This window comes from Ovis canadensis, chromosome 3 (genome assembly GCF_042477335.2).
Source record: "Ovis canadensis isolate MfBH-ARS-UI-01 breed Bighorn chromosome 3, ARS-UI_OviCan_v2, whole genome shotgun sequence".
NCBI classification, from domain to species: Eukaryota; Metazoa; Chordata; class Mammalia; order Artiodactyla; family Bovidae; genus Ovis; species Ovis canadensis.
Window position 1 is genome coordinate 28,144,520 of NC_091247.1, and position 23,485 is coordinate 28,168,004.

The 23,485-nt window shown below is 36.3% G+C and overlaps 1 protein-coding gene across 16 annotated transcripts in view; it reads right to left on the reverse strand.

The window, feature by feature from the left end:
• PUM2 (pumilio RNA binding family member 2) overlaps window positions 1–23,485 on the reverse strand; it is a 121,764-nt gene that overhangs the window by 4,500 nt on the left and 93,779 nt on the right. For 8 of the 16 annotated variants that reach the window (XM_069582631.1, XM_069582622.1, XM_069582626.1 and 5 more), the window contains 6 exons: window positions 8,535–8,802; window positions 7,577–7,706; window positions 5,564–5,692; window positions 1,782–1,919; window positions 1,016–1,141; window positions 655–776 (listed from right to left, as the gene is read on the reverse strand). In XM_069582631.1, the coding sequence (XP_069438732.1) occupies window positions 655–776; window positions 1,016–1,141; window positions 1,782–1,919; window positions 5,564–5,692; window positions 7,577–7,706; window positions 8,535–8,802 (913 nt within the window). Of the gene's footprint in view, window positions 1–654; window positions 777–1,015; window positions 1,142–1,781; window positions 1,920–5,557; window positions 5,693–7,576; window positions 7,707–8,534; window positions 8,803–23,485 lie in introns of all 16 variants that reach the window. The other 8 variants (XM_069582627.1, XM_069582620.1, XM_069582625.1 and 5 more) reach the window with 1 other exon arrangement.

Consider the following 23,485-nt stretch of genomic DNA (forward strand, 5'->3'; position numbering starts at 1 on the left):
AGCTTTTGAAAGTTGTTCAGTGTACTGGAAGGCAGAAGAGTAAAAATAGGATTCTCTTGTAATTCTCCAGTTACTTATAAAACAGAAATTAATATCATGGAAGAATCCATATGGGACATCCCCAAGTTTAATGGCAGGCCTCTTAAAATTATAACTAAATAATAATTAAACTATCGGGACTTCCCTGGCAGTCCAGTGGTTAAGACCCTGAATTTCCAATGCAGGGGGCATGAGCTTGATCCCTAGTTGGGGAACTAAGAACCCACAGGCCATGTGGTATGGCCAAACAAAAACAAACCAAAGACCCATAATTCAAGGAGGGGGGATTGGGGCTGGGGGTGAAACTAGGTCATTAATAAGGTCTGAGGCTTTCATGAGCATGAACTAAATAAATTAAATGTGCAATTATCCACACATCTTGGGAAGAAATAGTTTTCCAAACACAGATTTCAAAAATGGAATATATGTGGGCAAACCAATTTGTCACATAGATTCTTTAACAAAAAGCAACACTCTAGATGTACCTTTTGCCTCTACTAAAAACAATTAGAGAGAGATTATATTCCAATGTTATAGTCTATATGCATTTCTGTGCTTAAAAAGCCAGAGTGTTAAAAGACCTTTTTCCCTTGGAAAGAGAAAATAATGCAATACCTGGCAAATTTGTGTTGACTCAAGGCTAAGACCTTTCCTCGGATTTCAGAAACAATTTTGCTCTTGTCTTCAGGTCGACCATGCTCCAGTACATGCTGAATAACGTAATTGCCATACTGATCCTGAGTGCAGACATTTAAAAATTGATTTCCTTAAAGTCATTCAGGAATAACAGTAATTCTTAAAAAAGATATGCATTATTTTTCTAAAAATCCAATAGTACAATCAAGAGAATACAAAAAGCTTTTGTTTCATTGTGTGTTAACTCTATAGTGTGTTAACAATAAATTATATTTCCTTTAAAAAAATCAGAACCATTTGCAAAAGTATATAAACATTTCAAATTGTAGGGATTTTATACCTGTACCAACTGCTCCGTATGTTGGTGGAGTTCTTCTAAGATAGGTAAGGTCTGCTCTGCAGTGCAATGCTCCAGGATGCGCTGGATTACTCTGCAGCCATAAGGATGAGTTGAAAGTACAAATACCTTAAAACAATTAGAAGAAATAAACTTCCAATCTGTGGCATTTTTGGAACAACTGGTTTCTACACGTTTTTGATAACATGTTGAGTTAATTTAACATACAAGAACAGGGAATTTACATTTAATACATCAACTGCCACGTTGGCAAAGACTGGGAAACAGGGTACTCAGTTTAGGAGCTAACAGATATTTTGATCAAAAGGAATCTAACTAGAAGAAGGAAGACATGTAATAATGACAAAGAATGAATTGTGGGGTAGTGATAATGCACACTGTAATCAGACACTATTAATTATTATGTATTAGTTACTAATTTATATTTATTTTTCTGTCTTTTATTATACAATCTTAAGTCTTCTTCTCTCCTTCCCCCTCTCCCAGGAAATTTGGAAAACACTGTCGGGCTTATAACGCTAACAGCAGTTATCTTTATTTCTTAGAATAATATAATTAAACTCATCTATATTTTCCAGCTGCAAAAATGAAGCTATCTATTGACTCACTTTTACTCTCTATGAAAGAGGCAGAAATTAACACACATTCGGTATTTATCTCCTTGTATGAAAGTACTAGGTATTATCCTGTGATTTATAAAAAACAATGTGTTAACAAATTCTAAGTAGAAGACAAAAGTCAATCTTACTTGTCCTTTGAAAGCATCAATGATGAACTGTAGTGACTGTGGCTGAACACATTCAATACACTTTTGTACAACATGGTTTCCATTTTGATCTTTCACACATTTGAGTACATGACCATCAAGCTCCTTTACCATTTCACTCTGCAAGAGAAGACATTTAAATTACTTTACCAAACAACATAAAAGGAGTAAAAGCACTGAGTTGGGAACAAAAGTATATTCAAAAATTTGTTTCCAATTTTTTATATATCAAAGTTTAAAATTCCCCAAAGTGTTAATAAGCAGAAGCCACTGAAGGTGAGAATTACTAAACTATTTTGGATTATAATGTAAATGATATTTGCTAAAATATAACCTAGTGATACTCAATTTGCTATATTTAAACTGTCTTCACTGTATCTATCTTCCACTCATCTTTCTCAGCTGACAACTAATATAATGTCAGAATTCTATACTTTTCTCTACTAAGCATACCCCTTCCCCCAAATCATCATCATCATCATTTTTTTGGCCGTGCTGTGCAGCATTCAGGATCTTAGTTCCTCAACCAGGGACAAACCTGTGCCCCCTGCAGTGGAAGCCTGGCGTTCTAACCACTGAACTGCCAGGGAATTCCCCCAAGTAGTTATTATTGATGGGTATTTGAGATTATCAAGCACACAGAAAAGGGTAAAGAGCTGAGTGAGCCCTGAAGAGCCGTGTAGTTTTCATGTAATATATCAATTATGAAAAATTATTATTGAGCACTTTTATTCTTTTTAATAATCTTATAATAATAAAGAACTTGATTCAGGGAATTCCCTGGTGGTCCAGTTTTTAGGACTCTTCTGCTGCTGGGGGCCCAGACTCTCCCTAGTGGGGAACTAAGACCCTTCAAGCTACACAATTCTGGGTGGTGGGGGAGAGGGGTTGGGGGGGCAGCGGTGGTGCATGCACACGAAATGGGTGGGCACAGGACCAGCCACAACTTGATTCAATATTTTCCTTTAACATTTTAGACCTTCTTCAGGGACAGATTCTCAGGAGATTTTAGATCTTTGCTCATTTAACGGGCAAAGATGACATTTTTCAATTTATATTTGATTAATAAGCTCAGATGGTAAAGCATCTGCCTGCAATGCGGGAGGCCCGGGTTTGATCCCTGGGTTAGGAAGATCCCCTGGAGAAGGAAATGGCAATCTACTCTAGTACTCTTGCCTGGAAAATTCCATGGATGGAGAAGCCTGGTGGGCTACAGTTCATGGGGTTGCAAAGAGTTGGACACGACTGAGTGACTTCACTTGCACTTTTCAATAATAAGGTTAAACTTACTTACAGTGCATTTTCTTTTAACTATTTTTCCCATAAAATTCTAAGACTTCACTAACACACATCTTAATCCTTAGGTAAAAAATGTAAGTACACAATAATCTGTGTACCTAATCAGTGTAATAGGAAATAGGATTGTGAAGAAATGGAGTACAACTAGTATAAAAGTATTCATTTTTTTTTCTTTTGACATGCTGCATGGCAAGTGAGTTTTCAGCTACCCAGCACTGAACTGTTCCCTGCAGCTGAAGCACAGAGTCCTAAACACTGAACCACCAGGGAATTTCCAGTATTTATATTTAAAATTTCTCTCACCCCAAAAAAGTCTCAGTTGTATTCTGACAGGAATCCTTGAACTCAAGGTATTACACAAATGTTTAGTTATAAGAGGACTAAATTACAAAAGCAAACGTACTAAAGAATCCAAACAGGAGGGAATTCTCTGGCGGTCCAGAGGTTAGGACTCTGCACTCTCACTGCCGGGGGCTTCGGTTTAATCCCTTGCTGCTGCTGCTAAGTCACTTCTGTCGTGTCTGACTGTGCGACCTCATACACGGCAGCCCACCAGGTTGCCCCGTCCCTGGGATTCTCCAGACAAGAACACTGGAGTGGGCTGCCATTTCCTTCTCCAATGCATGAAAGTGAAAAGTCAAAGTGAAGTCACTCAGTCGTGCCCGACTCTTAGCAACCCCATGGACTGCAGCCTACTAGGCTCCTCCATCCATGGGATTTTCCAGGCAAGAGTACTGGAGTGGATCCCTTGCTGGGGACTTACAATCCTGCAAACCATGCAGAGTGGACCCCCCCCCCAAAAAAAATCCAAACATGAACTGGTTCATCTAAAGTTTACTCCCAATGCTTTATATTTTCAAATTAAAGAGACAGAAAATATAATTTTTTAAAGAAAAAATTCAAAAATTTTATTCAAGGCAAACTTGAAGATTATAACCTGGGAAGAGCATCTCAGAAAGCTCTCAAACTGTTTCCAAAATATCTTTATCAGTCTGAGAGTTAAGAGCAGAGAAGCTCTAAGTATCTATACAAACTACTGATCTTTCTCCATTATGACACAATTTCAATGACTTCTAAAGCTTGGGATTTCCTCAAGAGGAATAATGTTATTTTCTCACAGATGTTCACTGCTGTGATTACATACATATATACATATATGTTATTGTTTTTAATTCTGGAATTTATTGTATGTGTGTAGCTTGAGAGTCAAAGTCAATCTCTTTCTAAACTTACTAATTACCAATACCTTTTAAGAACTAATTGTTTTCTTCACTCACTGTATTTCACTATAATACATAAACCAGTTACATACAAAACAGTATCTATGGGAGGTTATGAATTTTATTTTTAAAGTCTGTTTTAATGCATAAACCATATTAATTAATTAGTGATACTACACAATGTAAAAAATCTAGTGGGTTAGCAGTTCTCCTCATCCCCTTCTCTCCTTAATATCCTTGTCTATTTAAAATAATTAAAACATTTATTTTGGGGACTTCCCTGGTAGTCCAGTGGTTAAGACTGCCTTCCAATGCAGGGAGTGAGTTCGATCCCTCATTGGTGAGCTAAGATCACACATGACTCATGGCCAAAAAAATCCAAAACATAAAACAGAAACAATATTGCAACAAATTCAAGAAAGACTTTAAAAATACTTCACATCAAAAATTTTTTTAACTTATTTTGATCATTTACAAAAAAATTTGTATGAGTACACATAATTGGAATTGCACTAATCCTTTTTAAACTTAAACTACTTAACTCTTTAAACTTAAAATACTTAGATCTTTCCATCCTAGAATATGGTATATTTCCTATTTAATTAATGTATATGTGTTCTCCTTCTCTTTAAGAACTGTAAATCTTGTTAAAAGGATGCTTAGGCTACTTTTCCTGTTGAGTGAAACATTTAAAAGTTTGTATATACTTTTTTTTTCTTTTGGCAGTGGTGCGTGGCTTCTGGGACCTTGATTCCTCAACCAGGGACTGAATCTGCACCCTTCGCAGGGAAAGCACAGAGTTCTAACCACTGTACCACCAGGCAATTTTCTGCAAATACATTTTTTAACTGGCCTATAGAAATGCAGCTGGTTGTTAAAATATTTATTCTTATTAACAGAAATATAAATGTAACCCAAATAAACACTGGAAATAGTAAAATGTACCCCTTATACTATAGAAAATCAAATGAATAAATGGTAGCAGAAACATCTACTACCTAGTACTTGACACACAGTAGGTACTTAAATATTTTCATTTAGAACAGATGCTGAAGAACTAAATAGAAGACAGGTCAAAGATCTGTTGTATAACTTTTAATTAAGAATGTATTGTTTAAGATAGCTTTTTAAAAATACGTTAGTCACTGTGTGGAAATAGTTAACATTTCACTCCAAGATTACTGTAAGATAAAACCTAAAAACTGGATAAAATAATACAAAAATTTTGTCTTAACTTACAATTACCTGCTGGTCAGACGAAATAGACTCTAATGCTTTCTGAATAACACGGCAGCCATACATCTGCAATGCTAAGGGTAGAACATGACCACGGATACGAGTAGCTAGGGCTAATTTTTGATCCAAACTCCCGAACTGATAGAAAAAAAAAAGATTATTACTTTGTTAACTTGAATAACTCACTGTTTTCAGTCTATTAAATATTACATTTGGCATGTAGGTACAGAGAAAGCATTTAGGTATTAAACTCCTCATTTAGTACAAAGACCATACACTTAAAAAATAAATATATACCACAAAATGTAACATTTTAACCATAAAATACAACATTTTTACTTCAGTGGTATTGACTATATTCTCACCATGTGCAACAGTCATCACAATTTGATTCCAAATCTTTTCCATTACCTCAAACACAAACACTATACTCATAAACAATAACCCCACTCTTTCCCCGACCGGTCGACTAGTAGACTAGTAAGCCCTAGTCGACTTTGTGTCTCTATGAATTTGTCTATTCTAGGTATTTCACATAAATGGAACCTTATAATGTCTGTCCTTCTGTACCTGGCTTATTTCACTTAATTTCATCCACGAGTAAGCATGTATGAAATGCTTCATTCCTTCTTATGGTTGAACAATATTCTACCGTGTGTATATACCACATTTTGTTTATACATTCATCTGTCAGGCATTTTTGACTGTTTCCATGTTTAGGCTACCGTAAATAATGCTGAAATGAATACTAGTTGACTTAAGTGCTTGTTTTCAATACTTTTGGGTATATATCTAGAATGGAATTGCTGGGCTATATCATAATTTTATGTTTAGTTTTTTAAGGAACTGCCAAACTGTCTTGCAGAGTGGCTGCACCATTTTACATTCCCATCAACAATGTATGAGAGTTCTAATTTCTCTTCATCTTCACCAACATTTACTGTTCTCTATATTTTAAAATACAGCCATCCTAGTAGACATAAAAAGGAGCTAACTATGGTTTTTGATTTGCATCTCCCTAATGACTAACTAAAAAGCCTCTTGATGAAAGTGAAAGTGGAGAGTGAAAAAGTTGGCCTAAAGCTCAACATTCAGAAAACGAAGATCATGACATCCGGTCCCATACTTCATGGGAAACAGATGGGGAAACAGTGGAAACAGTGCCAGACTTTATTTTTGGGGGCTCCAAAATCACTGCAGATGGTGACTGCAGCCATGAAATTAAAAGACGCTTACTCCTTGGAAGAAAAGTTACGACCAACCTAGATAGTATATTCAAAAGCAGAGACATTACTTTGCCGACTAAGGTCCGTCTAGTCAAGGCTATGGTTTTTCCTGTGGTCATATATGGATGTGAGAGTTGGACTGTGAAGAAGGCTGAGCGTCGAAGAATTGATGCTTTTGAACTGTGGTGTTGGAGAAGACTCTTGAGAGTCCCTTGGACTGCAAGGAGATCCAACCAGTCCATTCTGAAGGAGATCAACCCTGGGATTTCTTTGGAAGGAATGATGCTAGAGCTGAAACTCCAGTACTTTGGCCACCTCATGCGAAGAGTTGACTCATTGGAAAAGACTCTGATGCTGGGAGGGATTGGGGGCAGGAGGAGAAGGGGATGACAGAGGATGAGATGGCTGGATGGCATCACCAACTCGATGGACAGGAGTCTGAGTGAACTCCGGGAGTTGGTAATGGACAGGGAGGCCTGGCGTGCTGCGATTCATGGGGTTGCAAAGAGTTGGACACGACTGAGCGACTGAACTGAACTGAATGACTAAGGGTGTTGAGCTTTTTTTCATGTGCACATTTGAGTATCTTTCTTGGAGAAATGTGGGTTCAAGTCCTTTGTCCCTTTTTAAAACTGAGCTGTCTTTCTGTTGTTGAGTTTCATGCATTCTGGATATAGAATCTGTACATATTTTCTCCCAAGTATATATTTTTATATGAAAATAAACTTTATATGAAGAATAAACTTTCAGAGCTTTTCTAAGCATTCAGCATGAACAAACATGAATGCGTGCTTACCTCAAAAAATTTCTGTATGACATAGTTGCCAAAAACATCTGTCATTAATTGATAGGCTGCTTGTAGAATTTCATTAAAAACCATCTGTCGCTCAGCTGGAGTAGCTCTCTCTAGCTTTTGCTGTATGAATCTATGTGAGAAACATTTTAATGTCATGACAGTATATTAACAATAAACTCCTACAAAATCCGTGTCTGATTTGAATATAACACACCCCAACATATATCCACATAAAGTTATTTCCAGAAACAGTATTAATACATCCTATACGTTTAAAATAAAAAGAACAAAAGTTATGAAGCATATCTTTGTTAACACCTTAATTTAAAACTTTTAGACTGGCAAAAATCTGGACATATGGATGTTTAATGCATGGGTTAGTTCTGGTTGTATTGTAATCAATAAAAAGACTAAAATGATATTACTGGTTATTCATTATTAATAATTATATTATTACTGAGATATCTCAAATTTAGCAAATGTGTTAGAATTTGAATACTATTTTCGTTTCTGTGTATTATCTTGAGAACACTAAATTGCATGTACTTCAAATATTATAGTACACACAAATCCTGTTTAAAGGAACACAAAGCATTTAACTTTGTTTTAAACATTTTTTTAGACAACTATACACATCAGGGACACAAGTCCATAAATGTAATTCAGAGCACTATTTTCAAAAGGAAGTTTAAAGAAGTTAAATGTATTTGGTCAATATAATAAAAATAGTCCAACAAAAGAGCATTACTATTTTTTATTATAGAAAACTCAAGAACCATAAAAAATAAATATCTGTATTTTTATAGTTTATCCTCATGTGAAAGAAAAATCCATATTGGATATTTATTTTTTAAACAATTCCAATTTTTATACAGGTTAAATAATCCCGGTCAAGAAAAATCTTGGCTCTTTCAAAGCAAAAATGCAGTGGAAAGTACCATAAATCATAATCACCTACCTAGAACCATGCTGGTCTTGAGAAAACTCAACTATGTGTCCAATCAAGTCTCTAAGTTGAAGGTTTGGGAAGCGGTTGTTTCTGAAATCTTCTAATAATCTACTTCGGCCAGAAGGCATAATATCAGACCTATTATACCGAAGCCGAGAAGGAGGAAAGAGCTGGCTGCTGGAGCTAAATAGACTGGAAGTGCCTGAAGCACTTCGGTATTTTGCTTCTGCTCCAGGTGCTGCAGAGATATATCGACCACTACCATTTGTCAGTCCTCCTACAACAAAGCAACTATGGTCAGCAAATATTTTCTACAAAGTCACTCCTCAAGTAAGTCACTTAAACTAAAAAGGCAGTCAATAAAAAATATTCATCCTACTAATTCCTATATGGTATAACATAAAATTAAAGTTGAACAGGAACTCTCACACATTTACTTATGTGTGTGGCTATAATATATGGGGGAAAAAAGAAACTAGAAAACATGAAAAAAAAAAAAAAAAAAAACCAACCCAACCCTGTATTTGATCTTGGAAGTTTAGTTTAAAAACATCTAACATCATACACAAAACCTGTATTTGTTTTTAGAAGCTTAATTTAAAACATAATTACAACAACTAATGTTATACATAGTAGTATCAATACCAGAATATTGAAACCACTAACAAAATTTTCAGTTATATTAACAAACAGGTTACAAATAGCTATAGCCACTTAGATTTCAAGTCACTAAAAATAAAGGCTGATTGAAATTTATCCACAATGTTAATGGAATACCAACAACTAAATCTACTTTTTTGGAATATATAAAAATTCATTAAGTCATATACACTTGTATGTAAAGAAAAATGATTTCTCAGTTAACCTAATTAAACTTCAAACTTAAAAAACCCACAACATAATAAAGCTAAATCACAAGCTAATTATTAAAAATTTTAAACACTCTCCATAAAACACTACTGTTTTACAGACGAAAAATAGGAGCAGTAAACATATTTATTATTTCTAGAGTTTTAACGTCGGTCATTTAAAACAAATGAATAAAAAAACCTCTTTATATCCCATTCCAAAGAATACTAAAGGGCAGTCGATAAAAACAAAAATTAGTAATAGAAGCAGGTAACTGTTCTTATGACAAATAAACACTTAAAAGTACTTGACAGTGTCCTTTTAAAAAAGAAAAATGTATAGAAAACTGGAAAATGCATACTTAGTAGTTCAGATGAACAAAATCCACTGTCAGCTTTATACTACTGCAATTTACTTCTATTTAGAGTACTGCTGTTATGTACAATCCAGGCCAGAGTACAGATGGTGCCAAGGACACACTGTCAGTGCAAAGTTATAGAGAGGCATTGAAGGCCAAAAAGATTTATAGGGATAAGGAGCAGTAAAAGAGTTATAATCCTGGAGAGTGAAGTGGGTTAGAAAATTGCTCTCTAACTTTCAGTTCCCACTATCCTAGCTTTATTTTTCTTCATTAAATTTCCCATCATCCAGGATATTATACACATTCATTATTTATTTGAATCCTTGGCCCTATTTTTAAATGCCACAGGGCTATATTCACCTACACGCTAGATACCTAGTGCCTAAAACAGCATCTGATGCACGGTGAGTACACACATATTTGTAAATATTTAATGTAGTATCAACTGCCTATGGTCTAGTTCTGCAATACCTTAGAAGTGTGTAATTTTATACACCAAAGTCATTAACATCAAATTCTCAGGTTCATTCCAGTTCTACCATAAATTTGTGCTCATATATAAAAATTCTAAAAAGAATTCAGTGTTGTAAATACTGTCATGATCTTTTCACTACTATTAATCCTTCTAGTTTCCTATTTTAATCTGTTTATAGTACTATCAGTTGTTCACAGCAATAACTGATCATTAGCCCATTTGAGTCTCTAACAATTCTTTAACCTTTTCATAGGGAAACGGTACTCTGCTTATCACTCCAATTTGTTTTTATAAACAATGATTATGTCTTCCCATTCAAAGACTACAGTGATGATGTCATTTTATACTAAAATCCTACAGCATCCTGCTACAGTACCTGCTCTACATTCTTCAGCTTACTTTTCAAACCTGTATTCCAGACCTATTTTTCACATAAATTTCCTAACAGTACCCTAATGTTCAATTCTCTCCTTCTTACTCATTACTATGTCTGTACCACTGCTTATCATTATCTGAAACATAAGGCCTAATCCTACCTCTTTATTTTTAATGAACTAAAGATTTCAATAGCAAATTCAAAATACATACTTATCCCAGAAAATGATAATTTTATTTAGTACCTTCTAAGTAGTCCTATCAATATACAACACAAATTTCTCCCGTGTCTATTTATTTCTTGATTATAATCTATCAGCTCCTAATACATCAAACTCCTGATGTACTCTTTGACAACATAAAATGTCTAACAATGCCAAACTGCTCTGAGATTTTAAAATCTTGGAATTTCAGTTCTAGAAGACTAATTATAATTAGCATTTTCATACATAAAGTTGAAAAATTAATTGCACAAAGGGTCAAGATGCCTTTGATTCCTTACAAAGTAATTAAATATAAGCATTTAAACTCAATTTAAAATATATGTTAAACATTTAAAATGTGGTTGCTTTTAGGGAATTCCCTGCTGATCCAGTGGTTAGGATTCCACACTTTTCACTGCCAAGGGTCAGGGTTCAATCCCTGATCAGGGAACTAAGATCCCATAAACCATGCAATCAAAAAAAAAAATAAAAGTAAAAAAAAGATGGGGCAGGGGCGAGTTAAACACTGAAAGCATATCATCAAAAACAATATGAAATTTAGGGACAGTTTACAATATTCACCTATACCTTTAAAAAATGTTGAGGTCATAAAAGGCTGAGAAACAGTTCAAGATTAAATTTTCAGGACACACACACATACACTGACATGTTTATGAGTAAGGGATATTGTGTCTGCAACTTCCTTTTCAAAATATCAGGAAAAAAAAATGGGTGTGAAGGGACACCTAATACAGAGGGGGATAGAGCAGAGGGAAAGAACAATAAAGCAAATTCACTTAATATTTGGAAAACTTGGGATAAACTAGATTTTTTAAAAACTGTTAATGACTTTAAGTCTGAAATCATTTCAAAATTATTAAAAGCAAACAAACTGGTCATTTATATTCACACCATTGCTGCTGCTCCTGTTTTCACTAAGTCATGTCCAGTTCTTTTGTACCATGATGGACTGTAGCCTGCCAGGCTCCTCTGTCCATGGGATTTCCCAGACAAGCACACTGGAATGGGTTGCCATTTCCTTCTCCAGGGGATCTTCCTGACCTAGGGACTGAACTCAAAAGTCTCCTGCTGGGTAGGTGGATTCTTTACCACTGAATCATTTGGGAAAGCCCACCATACTATTGCTACTGGTCATCTAAAAGCAGATGTGTTCTCCACCAAATGTGTTAAAGGGATAACACTCCCTTCAATTTATCACGGACCTCACCCCTAACATTTATGAATCCTTAATCACTAGCTTAATAAGACATACAGGGCATGGAGAGCTGTGCTATTAATTTCACAGATAAAGTCACTATGGTCCAAAAGTGATGTGACATGCAGCTAGTCAGCCAAGACGCTTAGGCCAGAGGTTATCACACAGCTGTATGCTGCCCTTTATATGCTATTTACACAGGTATCTATCAAGCTCATTCATGACAACTGAATGAAGACAAACACCTAATAAATATACTAGCAGAAGTAATATGATAAGTTTTCATTAATTTCCTTGAGAAGTCCACTGTTTTAAAATCCTTCCCTATTAAATATCAGACATTAAAAAGATCTTAAGATACTGAGAAAAATACAGGGGAGAGAAATACACAACTGAAACTGTAACAAAATACATCTCATTTTCTACCTCCCTAGGATCTGAAAAGGCAGCTCCTGAACCTAATATTTTTTTCTGTTTTTTAAAAACATAGATTCTCAAATCTTTCTCAGTAGATAGTTTTTATTTCAAAAAAGAAAAAAGGTCTACTTGATTATTCTGATAGAAGTTTGGAGGCTAATGGATTAGAATCAAGATAAATTAAGGTTTCATCTTGGATTCAGGCTGTCAACTATTAATTTTGGAAAAAAAAAGAAAAAGAAAAAGCTAATCCAACTACAAGATTCGGGGCCCTGAAAAGGGTACAGCTGCATATAGGCTTACTAGGCAGGGTCTGTTTCAGAAGGTAAGGCTCTGGAAAGCTCAAGAAGGATAAGATGATAATGAAAGATAACTAGTTAGTTGGAACAGGTAAACAATAAAGAATGCATAGCTGGAAAAACTCTACAATGAGGATGTCTATTTCACTTTAAGGTATTACTTATAATTACTTCTAACCCACAGCTTATCCACTTAATACTTTACTAGACTTCAGCAGGAAAAAGATTTCAGAGTAGAGCTTCTCAATATGCACATAAATCACTTCAGAATACTGGCTACACATTTCTAATAATACATATCAGTTAGACCTTTATCCTGTGTTCTGGCATACTGTCTTAAACAGGTTTTCTATGTTCAATATAATCAGCTTTTTCACCTACTTTAGAAAGCCCATTTAATGATTTCATATTCAGAGTTGATATTACACACTAGATCGTAAGGATCCAAGACATGGAGTATTATTTTGTTGAGAAACAAAAAGGCACCTATTTGTGAGCCCCATTCAACCTGGATTTGCACATTAATATAGACTTATTATTGTCCTGTACACAGTAACTCTTTTAGAGAAGTAGTAAACTCTTGTTGAGCATTCTTAACTGGACACTGAGAAAGTAGACTGTACATAAAATGCTATATCATATTGAACTCTATTTGCCACAGCTTGTCCTCTTTTGTTTTAAGCAACTTCAGTTCAGTTCAGTCCAGTTGCACAGTCGTGTCCGACTCTTTGCAACCCCATGAATTGCAGCACGCCAGACCTCCCTGTCCATCACCAACTCTGAGAGTTCACCCAAACTCACGTCCATCGAGTTGGTGATGCCATCCAGCCATCTCATCCTCTGTCATCCCCTTCTTTTCCTGCCCCCAATCCCTCCCAGCATCAGTCTTTTCCAATGAGTCAACTCTTTGCATCAGGTGGCCAGAGTACTGGAGTTTCAGCTTTAGCATCATTTCTTCCAAAGAACACCGAGGACTGATCTCCTTTAGAATGGACTAGTTGGATCTCCTTGCAGTCCAAGGGACTCTCAAGAGTCTTCTCCAACACCATAGTTCAAAAGCATCAATTCTTCGGTGCTCAGCTTTCTTTATAGTCCAACTCTCACATCCATACATGACCACAGGAAAAACCATGGCCTTGACTAGACAGACCTTTGTTGGCAAAGTAATGCCTCTGCTTTTGAATATGCTGTCTAGATTGGTCACAACTTTCAAGGAGTAAGCGTCTTTTAATTTCATGGCTGCAGTCACCATCTGCAGTGATTTTGGAGCAAAAAAAAAAAAAAACAACAAAAAAACTAAAAGTCTGACACTGTTTCCCCTTCTATTTCTCATGAAGTGATGAGACCAGATGCCATGATCTTCGTTTTCTGAATGTTGAGCTTTAAGCCGACTTTTTCACTCTCCACTTTCACTTTCATCAAGAGGCTTTTTAGTTCCTTTTCATTTTCTGTCATAAGGGTGGTGTCATCTGCATATCTGAGGTTATTGATATTTCTCCCAGCAATCTTGATTCCAGCTTGTGCTTCTTCCAGACCAGCATTTCTCATGATGTACTCTGCATATAAGTTAAATAAGCAGGGTGACAATATACAGCCTTGACGTACTCCTTTTCCTATTTGGAACCAGTCTGTTGTTCCATGTCCAGTTCTAACTGTTGCTTCCTGACCTGCATATAGGTTTCTCAATAGGCAGATCAGGTGCTCTGGTATTCCCATCTCTTTCAGATTTTTCCACAGTTTATTGTCATCCACACAGTCAAAGGCTTTGGCTTAGTCAATAACGCAGAAATAGATGGTTTTCTGGAACTCTCTTGCTTTTTCCATGATCCAGCGGATGTTGGCAATTTGATCTCTGGTTCTTCTGCCTTTTCTAAAACCAGCTTGAACATCTGGAAGTTCATGGTTCACATATTGCTGAAGCCTGGCTTGGAGAATTTTGAGTATTACTTTACTAGTGTGTGAGATGAGTGCAATTGTGCGGTAGTTTGAACATTCTTTGGCATTGCCTTTCTTTGGGAATGGAATGAAAACTGACCTTTTCTAGTCCTGTGGCCACTGCTGAGTTTTCCAAATTTGCTGGCATATTGAGTGCAGCACTTGCACAGCATCATCTTTAAGGATCTGAAACAGCTCCACTGGAATTCCATCACCTCCACTAGCTTTGTTCGTAGTGATGTTTTCCAAGGCCCACTTGACTTCACACTCCAGGATGTCTGGCTCTAGGTGAGTGATCACACCATAGAGATTATCTGGGTCATGAAGATCTTTTTTGTACAGTTCTTCTGTATATTCTTGCCACCTCTTCTTAGTATCTTCTGCTTCTGTTAGGTCCATACCATTTCTGTCCTTTATCGAGCCCATTTTTGCATGAAATGTCCCCTTGGTATCTCTGATTTTCTTGAAAAGATCTCTAGTCTTTCCCATTCTGTTGTTTTCCTCTATTTCTTTGTACTGATCACTGAGGAAGGCTTTCTTATCTCTCCTTGCTATTCTTTGGAACTCTGCATTCAGATGCTTGTATCTTTCCTTTTCTCCTTTGCTTTTCGCTTCTTTTCTTTTCACAGCTATTTGTAAAGCCTCCTCAGGCAACCATTTTGCTTTTTTGCATTTCTTTTCCATGGGGATGGTCTTGATCCCTGTCTCCTCTACAATGTCACGAACTTCCGTCCATAGTTCATCAGGCACTCTATCTATCAGATCTAGTCCCTTAAATCTATTTCTCACTTCCACTGTATAATCATTAGGAATTTGATTTAGGTCATACCTGAATGGTCTAGTGGTTTTCCCTACTTTCTTCAATTTAAGTCTGAATTTGGCAATATGGAATTCATGATCTGAGCCACAGTCAGCTCCTGGTCTTGTTTTTGCTGACTATATGGAGCTTCTCCATCTTTGGCTGCAAAGAATATAATCAATCTGATTTTGGTGTTGACCATCTGGTGATGTCCATGTGTAGAGTCTTCTCTTGTGTTGTTGGAAGAGGGTGTTTGCTATGACCAGTGTGGTCTCTTGGCAAAACTATATTAGCCTTTGCCCTGCTTCATTCCGTATTCCAAGGCCAAATTTGCCTGTTACCCCAGGTGTTTCTTGACTTCCTACTTTTGCATTCCAGTCCCCTATATTGAAAAGGACATCTTTTTTGGGTGTTAGTTCAAGAATGTCTTGTAGGTCTTCATAGAACCGTTCAACTTCAGCTTCTTCAGCATTACTGGTTGGGGCACAGCCTTGGATCACTGTGATACTGAACGGTTTGCCTTGGTCTGTCGTTTTTGAGCTTGCATTCAAGTACTGCATTTCAGACTCTTCTGTTGACCATGATGGCTACTCCATTTCTTCTAAGGGATTCCTGCCCACAGTAGTAGATATATAATGAGTTAAATTCACCCATTGCAGTCCATTTTAGTTTGCTGATTCCTAGAATGTTGACATTCACTCTTGCCATCTCCTGTTTGACCACTTCCAATTTGCCTTGATCCAGGTTCCTATGCAATATTGCTCTTTACAGCATCGGACCTTACTTCTATCACCAGTGCCATGCACCACTGGGTACTGATTTTGCTTTGGCTCCATCCCTTCATTCTTTCTGGAGTTATTTCTCCACTGATCTCCTGTAGTATATTGGGCCCCTACTGATCCGGGGAGTTCCCCCTTCAGTACCCTATCATTTTGCCTTTTCATACTGTTCATGGGGTTCTCAAGGCAAGAATACTGAAGTGGTTTGCCATTCCCTTCTCCAGTGGACCACATTCTGTTAGACCTCTCCACCATGACCTATTCGTCTTGGGTGGCCCCACACAGCATGGCTTAGTTTCACTGAGTTAGACAAGGCTGTGGTCCGTATGATTAGATCGACTAGTTTTCTGTGATTATGGTTTCAGTCTGTCTGCCCTCTGATGCCTCTAACAGCTACCGTCTTGCTGGAGTTTCTCTTACCTTCATGTGGGGTATCTCTTCACGGCTGCTCCAGCAAAGCGCAGCCATTTTAAGCAACTTAGCTGCAGTAGTTTGCAGCCTCAGAACAAAAATATGTTATCCTAACAACTCTCCAAGACAAACATATTGTCTCCATTTTACTTGTGAAACAATAGGCTTAGAGAAGCTAAATCCCTATTCAAGGATGCACAGCTAATAATTAGACTGAGTTTTTTAAAACTACATTTGAGTAGTTCACTTAAAGCTTTCAGTTATATTCTGCTAGAAACTATTATAATATTTATACTTATATATAAATATTAATTCTGCTACAAACTATAAATAAACTATTATATCTGAATAATTCACTTAAAGCTTTCAGTAATATTCTGCCTCATGAAGAATGTTTAATGCCATATACCATTCATAAATCTAGGATATGTTTGAGGTTACATGGGGAAATAAACCATGCAAATTTTTTACCTATAAAATTTTAACTATGTATTTACCATATATAGAATTTTTACTGGGGAAAAAAAATCAAGGCTTCAATGAATTTAAAACCAACATAATTCTAGTTGAAATATAATCTTCCACATCATCTTAACAGACTGACTAACATAAAAGGCAAAATGCCTAACTGTCAAATGTGCTATCTTAAATTTATACATTTTATGACAATAAGTATGCAAACAATATAAGGAACAACTATAAACCAAAATAAATATCTGCTGCTTCCACTTCTACTACCTTTAATTTTTTTCTAAAAGCAACTAAGTAATTCCCTTTTAGCATCTATCTTCACTAGTCAAAGGGCCTGTTTTTAACTATGCAGTTCATACCAGTATTATATCTCATTCCTATCTCTACTCAACTTGCCAATATCCATTATTTCATCAAAAAGCCCTATATGATTTCAAGACTGCCTGAATCTTACATCTTTAGTGAAAACTAAATTATCTCTGTGATTACTGAACATGAGGACACTCTTAAAACCTACCCCTACCCCAACAAAACACACACATGCAAAAATAAGAACTCACAACCGTCATAAAACTTTTTGAAGTACAGTATTCTACAGAGTATGATCTTGAAACACTCCTCAGACAATACAGTACAGTTAAATAATGCTTTAATGTAGAAATGTAGGATGTTAAAAAAATTTTTTTAAACAAGAAAGTAGCTAGTATTCAAAAATAAATTTATCTATAAAACAGAAAGAAACAAAGCCACTCAAATTAAATTATTCATTTTGTTGAGATTGGAATACAGCTGACCCTTGACCAACACAGAGGCTAGAAGCACTGACACCACCAAAAACGTATGTATAAATTCTGACTTTCCTCAAACTTAATTACTAATAGTCATACTGCTGTTGACCAGAAGCCTTAACAGTAACATAAAGAGGTAACAGACACATGTACACAGGTATATTTTTTTGCTGTTTGGTCGCTGAGTTGTGTCTGACTCTTTGGGACTCCATGGACTATAGCATGCTAGGTTACCCTGTCCTTCACTATCTCCCTAGGTTGGCTCAAACTCATGTCCATTGAGTCAGTGATGCCATCCAAGCATCTCATCCTCTGTCACCCGTTTCTCCTCTTGCCCTCAATCTTTTGCAGCATCAGGGTCTTTTCCAATGAGCTGGCTTTCTCCATCAGGTGGCCAAAGTATTGGAGCTTCAGCTTCAGTCCTTCCAATGAATATTCCAGGCTGATTTCCTTTAGGATTGACTGGTTTGACTTCCTTGCTGTCCAAGGGACTCTCAAAGAGTCCTTTGCAGCACCACACCTCAAAGGCATCTCTTTGCTGCTCAACCTTATTTATAGTCCAACTCTTGCATCTGTACATGATTACTGGAAAAACTATAGCTTTGACAACAAACCTTTGTCAGCCCAGTGATGTCTCTTCTTTTTAATACAGTGTCTAGGTCTGTCATAGCTTTTCTTCCAAGGAGCAAGAGTCCCTTAATTTCATGGCTGCAGTCACTATTTGCAGTGATTTTGGAGCCCAAGAAAATAAAATCTGTCACTGCTTCAACTTTTCCCCCACCTATTTATTTGTATCAAGTGATGGGGCCAGATGCCATGATCTTAGTTTTCCAAACGTTGAGTTTTAAGCCAGCTTTTTCACTCTCCTCTTTCAGTTTCATCAAGAAGCTCTTTAGTTACTCTTCACTTTCTACCATAAGGGTGGTGTCATCTGCATATCTGAGGATATTGATATTGCTCCCAGTAATCTTGATTCCAGCCTGTGCTTCTTCCAGGCCCAGGGTGACAAAATACAGCCTTGTCATATTCCTTTCCCAATTTGGAACCATTCCATTGTTTCATGTCTGGTTCTAACTGCTGCTTCTTGAACTGCATACAGAGACCTCTGGAGGCAGGTAAGGTAGTCTGGTTTTCCCATTGCCTGAAGAATTTTCCACAGTTTATTGTGATCCATACAGTCAAAGGCTTTGGTGCAGTCAATAAAGGAAAAGTATATTTTTTCTGGAACTCTCTTGCTTTTTCGATGATGCAATGGATATTGACAATTTGATCTCTGGTTCCTCTGCCTTTTCTAAATCCAGCTTGAACATCTGGAAGTTCACCGTTCATGTACTGCTGAACCCTGGCTTGGAGAATTCTGTGCATTACTTTGCTAGTGTGTGAGATGAGTGCAACTGTGTGGTAGTGCGAGCATTCTTTGGCATTGCCTCTTTTGGGGACTGGAATGGAAACTGACCTTTTCCAGTTCTGTGGCTACTGCTGAGTTTTCCAAATTTGCTGGCATACCGAGTGCAGCACTTTCACAACATCATCTTTTAGGATTTGAACAGAAACAATCCATGTATAAGCGAACCTGGGCAGCTCAAACCTGTGTTTTTCAAGGGTCAACTGTACTCTTCAAAGCTGTGGAGCACGGTCTCAGCTTTCTTATTTCTAACTTATTAGAGAGAAGAAAAAATCCCAAACAACTCTAATATAATCTAGTCTTTGGTTAACTTGGTACCAAAAAACCCATAAAGGAAAGATAATAATTCTAAGGGAGAGAATCACTATGTTAAATAAAGTCAGTCAGTCAACAGCATTACAATCATTATACTGCAATCACTGGTTTACTTGTCTGTATTTACCACACAAAAAAGTCAAATTTGATGATGTTGGGCAGAATGTTTTCTTCACCAGTGTCTCTAAACTCAAGTACAGTATTCCATGTAGGTATTTGACACTGGTTGAATAAATTTATTAAGTGAATTAAGTAAAATAAATTAGGTAAAAATTTTGATCAGACCTCAGAATTCTTAAATGGTGGCCAGAAACAAAACAAAACAAAACTACACATAAAAGAGAAACATAAAATAGGTATTAGTTTCAGTATAATAATTAAACTTATTACTATTCTATTAATTAAAATAGCATCTGATCAGTTTAAATTTAAAATTAGTAATAAAATATATTAAGAGATCCTTGAAGTAAAAAGCATTTAATTGAGATTAAAAGTCAATTGCAAGCAAGTAAAAAATGCCAATATACTGACATTCAAAGTCACTTTCACCACCAACTCATAATAGGCTAAGTTATATTTTACCACAATTTTATAAGAAGTTCATAAAAATTCTAAACTCAGGGAACAGGAAAAGATCCTTTATTTAGTCAGAGAAGTAGCAGACAGAAATAAAAGCATTCTTCAAGGAGCAGTGTCATATCTTGGAATAAACCAGATAGACCTGGGCTCAAAATTTTTTTCCTTACTAACTTGACAACTACTCTTTGCGACCTCATGGACTGTAGCCTAACCAGGTTCCTCCATCCATGGGATTTTCCAGGCAAGAATACTGGAGTGGGTTGCCATTTCCTTCTCCAGGAGATCTTCCCAACCCAGGGATTGAATCCAGGTCTCCCGCATTGTAGGCAGAGCCTACAATTTGAGCCACCTGGGAAGATCCCTTGACAACTACAAGCAAGTTATTTGAGCGCTTTGACAATGAAGTTTTATTTGTGTGTGTAGTATAAAAGAGAAGTCAAAGTTAATCTCTCCCTGTCTGGGTACTAAATTGCTCCAGTTCAACTTATTGAAAAGACCATCCTTCCCAAACACACTAGAATGGCACCATGGCCACAAATCAGGTAACCAAACAAGCAGGTCTATTTCTGGGTCCTTAATTTCACGAATCTATTTTCTCAACCCTTGTGCCAATACCACAATTTTAGTTATTGTAGTTTTAATAAGTTTGATATCTAGCAAATTTATTAAATTTTAAATCTGTTCTTAGAGACTGTCTTGATTATTTTTGGCTTTATTTTTCTATCTACATTAAATAAATTACCTTGTCAGTTCTTTAAAAAGCTGAAAAACTTACTGAGAGTGTGCTAAATCTGTATACCAATTATAAGACAGTTGCTATCTTTACAATACTGAGTCTTTCAAACCACAAACATGACATGTTCTCTTATTTGCCTTCTTCAACTTCAGTCAGTGCTTTATAGTTTACAGTGCAAAGATCTTGCCCTTCTTCCAATGGATTTATTTCTAGTTAAGGAAACAGTCTTATATAATAATACCCTAAACATTAAGTCAATTCTCCGTATCACCCTATGCGATCCATACTACTTTCATTTTCAAAGTTTATTTGGCTAATAAAGATACAGGTTTCTCACAAAGCACATCTGCCTATATTTTAAGAGTTAGTTTCCTGATCCTATGTTTACTTAAAGTACATTATTTAGGGTATAAACAGTGAAATAATATAAGTTCTTGGCAAATTTTTGATAAACTACAATAATTTTTAAGACACATAAAGACTTATTTGATATCAGTAAGAAGGAAAGGTAGAGAAACAATTGAGTGAGATGAAATGCAAATATGAAGGAAAGCTAGAGGCAATAAATAAAAAGTAAAACAACCAAATGATAGTAAATAATGATATACAGAATTATAGCCAACAAAATTAAAGAAAAGGCTCCAATTTGCAAAATACAAATCAAGGGAAAGAGTATTTTAAAATATATACAACAAGAGATCAGAATTTTCTATTTTCTCTCATTCCATAAGCTTTTTTTTTTCCCCCCCAAATTAAAAAATTTAAAGCATGCAATGGTAAGCAGACTTCAGGTAAATGGAAAGAAAAAAAGGAAGGAAGAAAAAAAATCCATTAGTGAGATGACAGGAGACAATATCAAAGGCTCATATAACCCATATCCAGGAATTATGAGTCAAAAAAATGTGTGAATTGGACTAACCCATAATGTAAACTATGAATTGTTCCAAAGTGGTCTCTCTCTCCAGGTGAGTACTACTGGATGTTTCAGTGGGATAATCATTTTAAAATGAAGAGTTTAGCATCTGGCTGCTAGGTTATTTAATGTCAATAAAATCCCCATAATCATCATGACAAGCAAAAACTGCTGTCATACAATTCCAAATCAATTACCTCCTCATTGGAAGTATTTTAAACAGGCCCAAGTGATTCTGACATGGTAAACCACTGAATAGAATCATCAAGTATTTTCTAGTCTCAAATCTGACATTATCTTAACTGAATTAACTGGTGAAAACATTTTTCAGTCATTAGAAGCACAAAGTCACAGATAACATAATTAAAGGATAATGAACAAAATATAAGGCCAAAACTTAATCACTGGGACCCCAAACCAGAACTCAGACTAATGAATTTGTATACATAAAATAATAAATTCTTCTACATAATAATTAATAGAATTTCTTCACAATATATTTCATACTCATAAACAAATAAATGACTTGTAGACACACCAATGGGTTGAAGCAGTGCGTTCATTTAAACTACCATGAGAACCTGTAAATAACATTCCAAGCTGAATATGCTGTATTATCTATTCAGTCCTATATCATACAATATATTCAGTTCCTGAGTCACCTGCCTTATGAGTAACACATATTCTTTTTCAGAGAGTAGATAATCCTGACCTGCCTCTTGAGAAACCTATATGCAGATCAGGAAGCAACAGTTAGAACTGGACATGGAACAACAGGCTGGTTCCAAATAGGAAAAAGAGTACGTCAAGGCTGTATATTGTCACCCTGCTTATTTAACTTATATGCAGAGTACATCATGAGAAACGCTGGGCTAGATGAAGCACAAGCTGGAATCAAAACTGCCGGAGAAATATCAATCACCTCAGATATGCAGATGACATCACCCTTATGGCAGAAAGTGAAGAAGAACTAGAAAGCCTCTTGATGAAAGTGAAAAGAGGAGAGTCAAAAAGTTGGCTTAAAGCTCAACATTCAGAAAACAAAGATCATGGCATCTGGTCTCATCACTTCATGGGAAATAGATGGGGAAAAGTGTCAGACTTTATTTTTTTTGGCTCCAAAATCACTGCAGATGGTGATTGCAGCCATGAAATTAAAAGACGCTTACTTGGAAGGAAAGTTATGACCAACCTAGATAGCATATTAAAAAGCAGAGACATTACTTTGCCAACAAAGGTCCATCTAGTCAAGGCTATGGTTTTTCCAGTCGTCATGTATGGATGTGAGAGTTGGGACTGTGAAGAAAGCTGAGTGCCGAAGAATTGATGCTTTTGAACTGTGGTGCTGGAGGAGACCCTTGAGAGTCCCTTGGACTGCAAGGAGATCCAACCAGTCCATCCTAAAGGAGATCAGTCCTGGGATTTCTTTGGAAGGACTGATGCTAAAGCTGAAACTCCAATACTTTGGCCACCTGATGCGAAGAGCTGACTCATTGGAAAAGACCCTGATGCTGGGAGGGATTAGGGGCAGGAAGAGAAGGGGACAACAGAAGATGAGATGGCTGGATGACATCACCAACTCGATACACATGAGTTTGGGTGAACCCCAGGAGTTGGTGATGGACAGGGAGGCC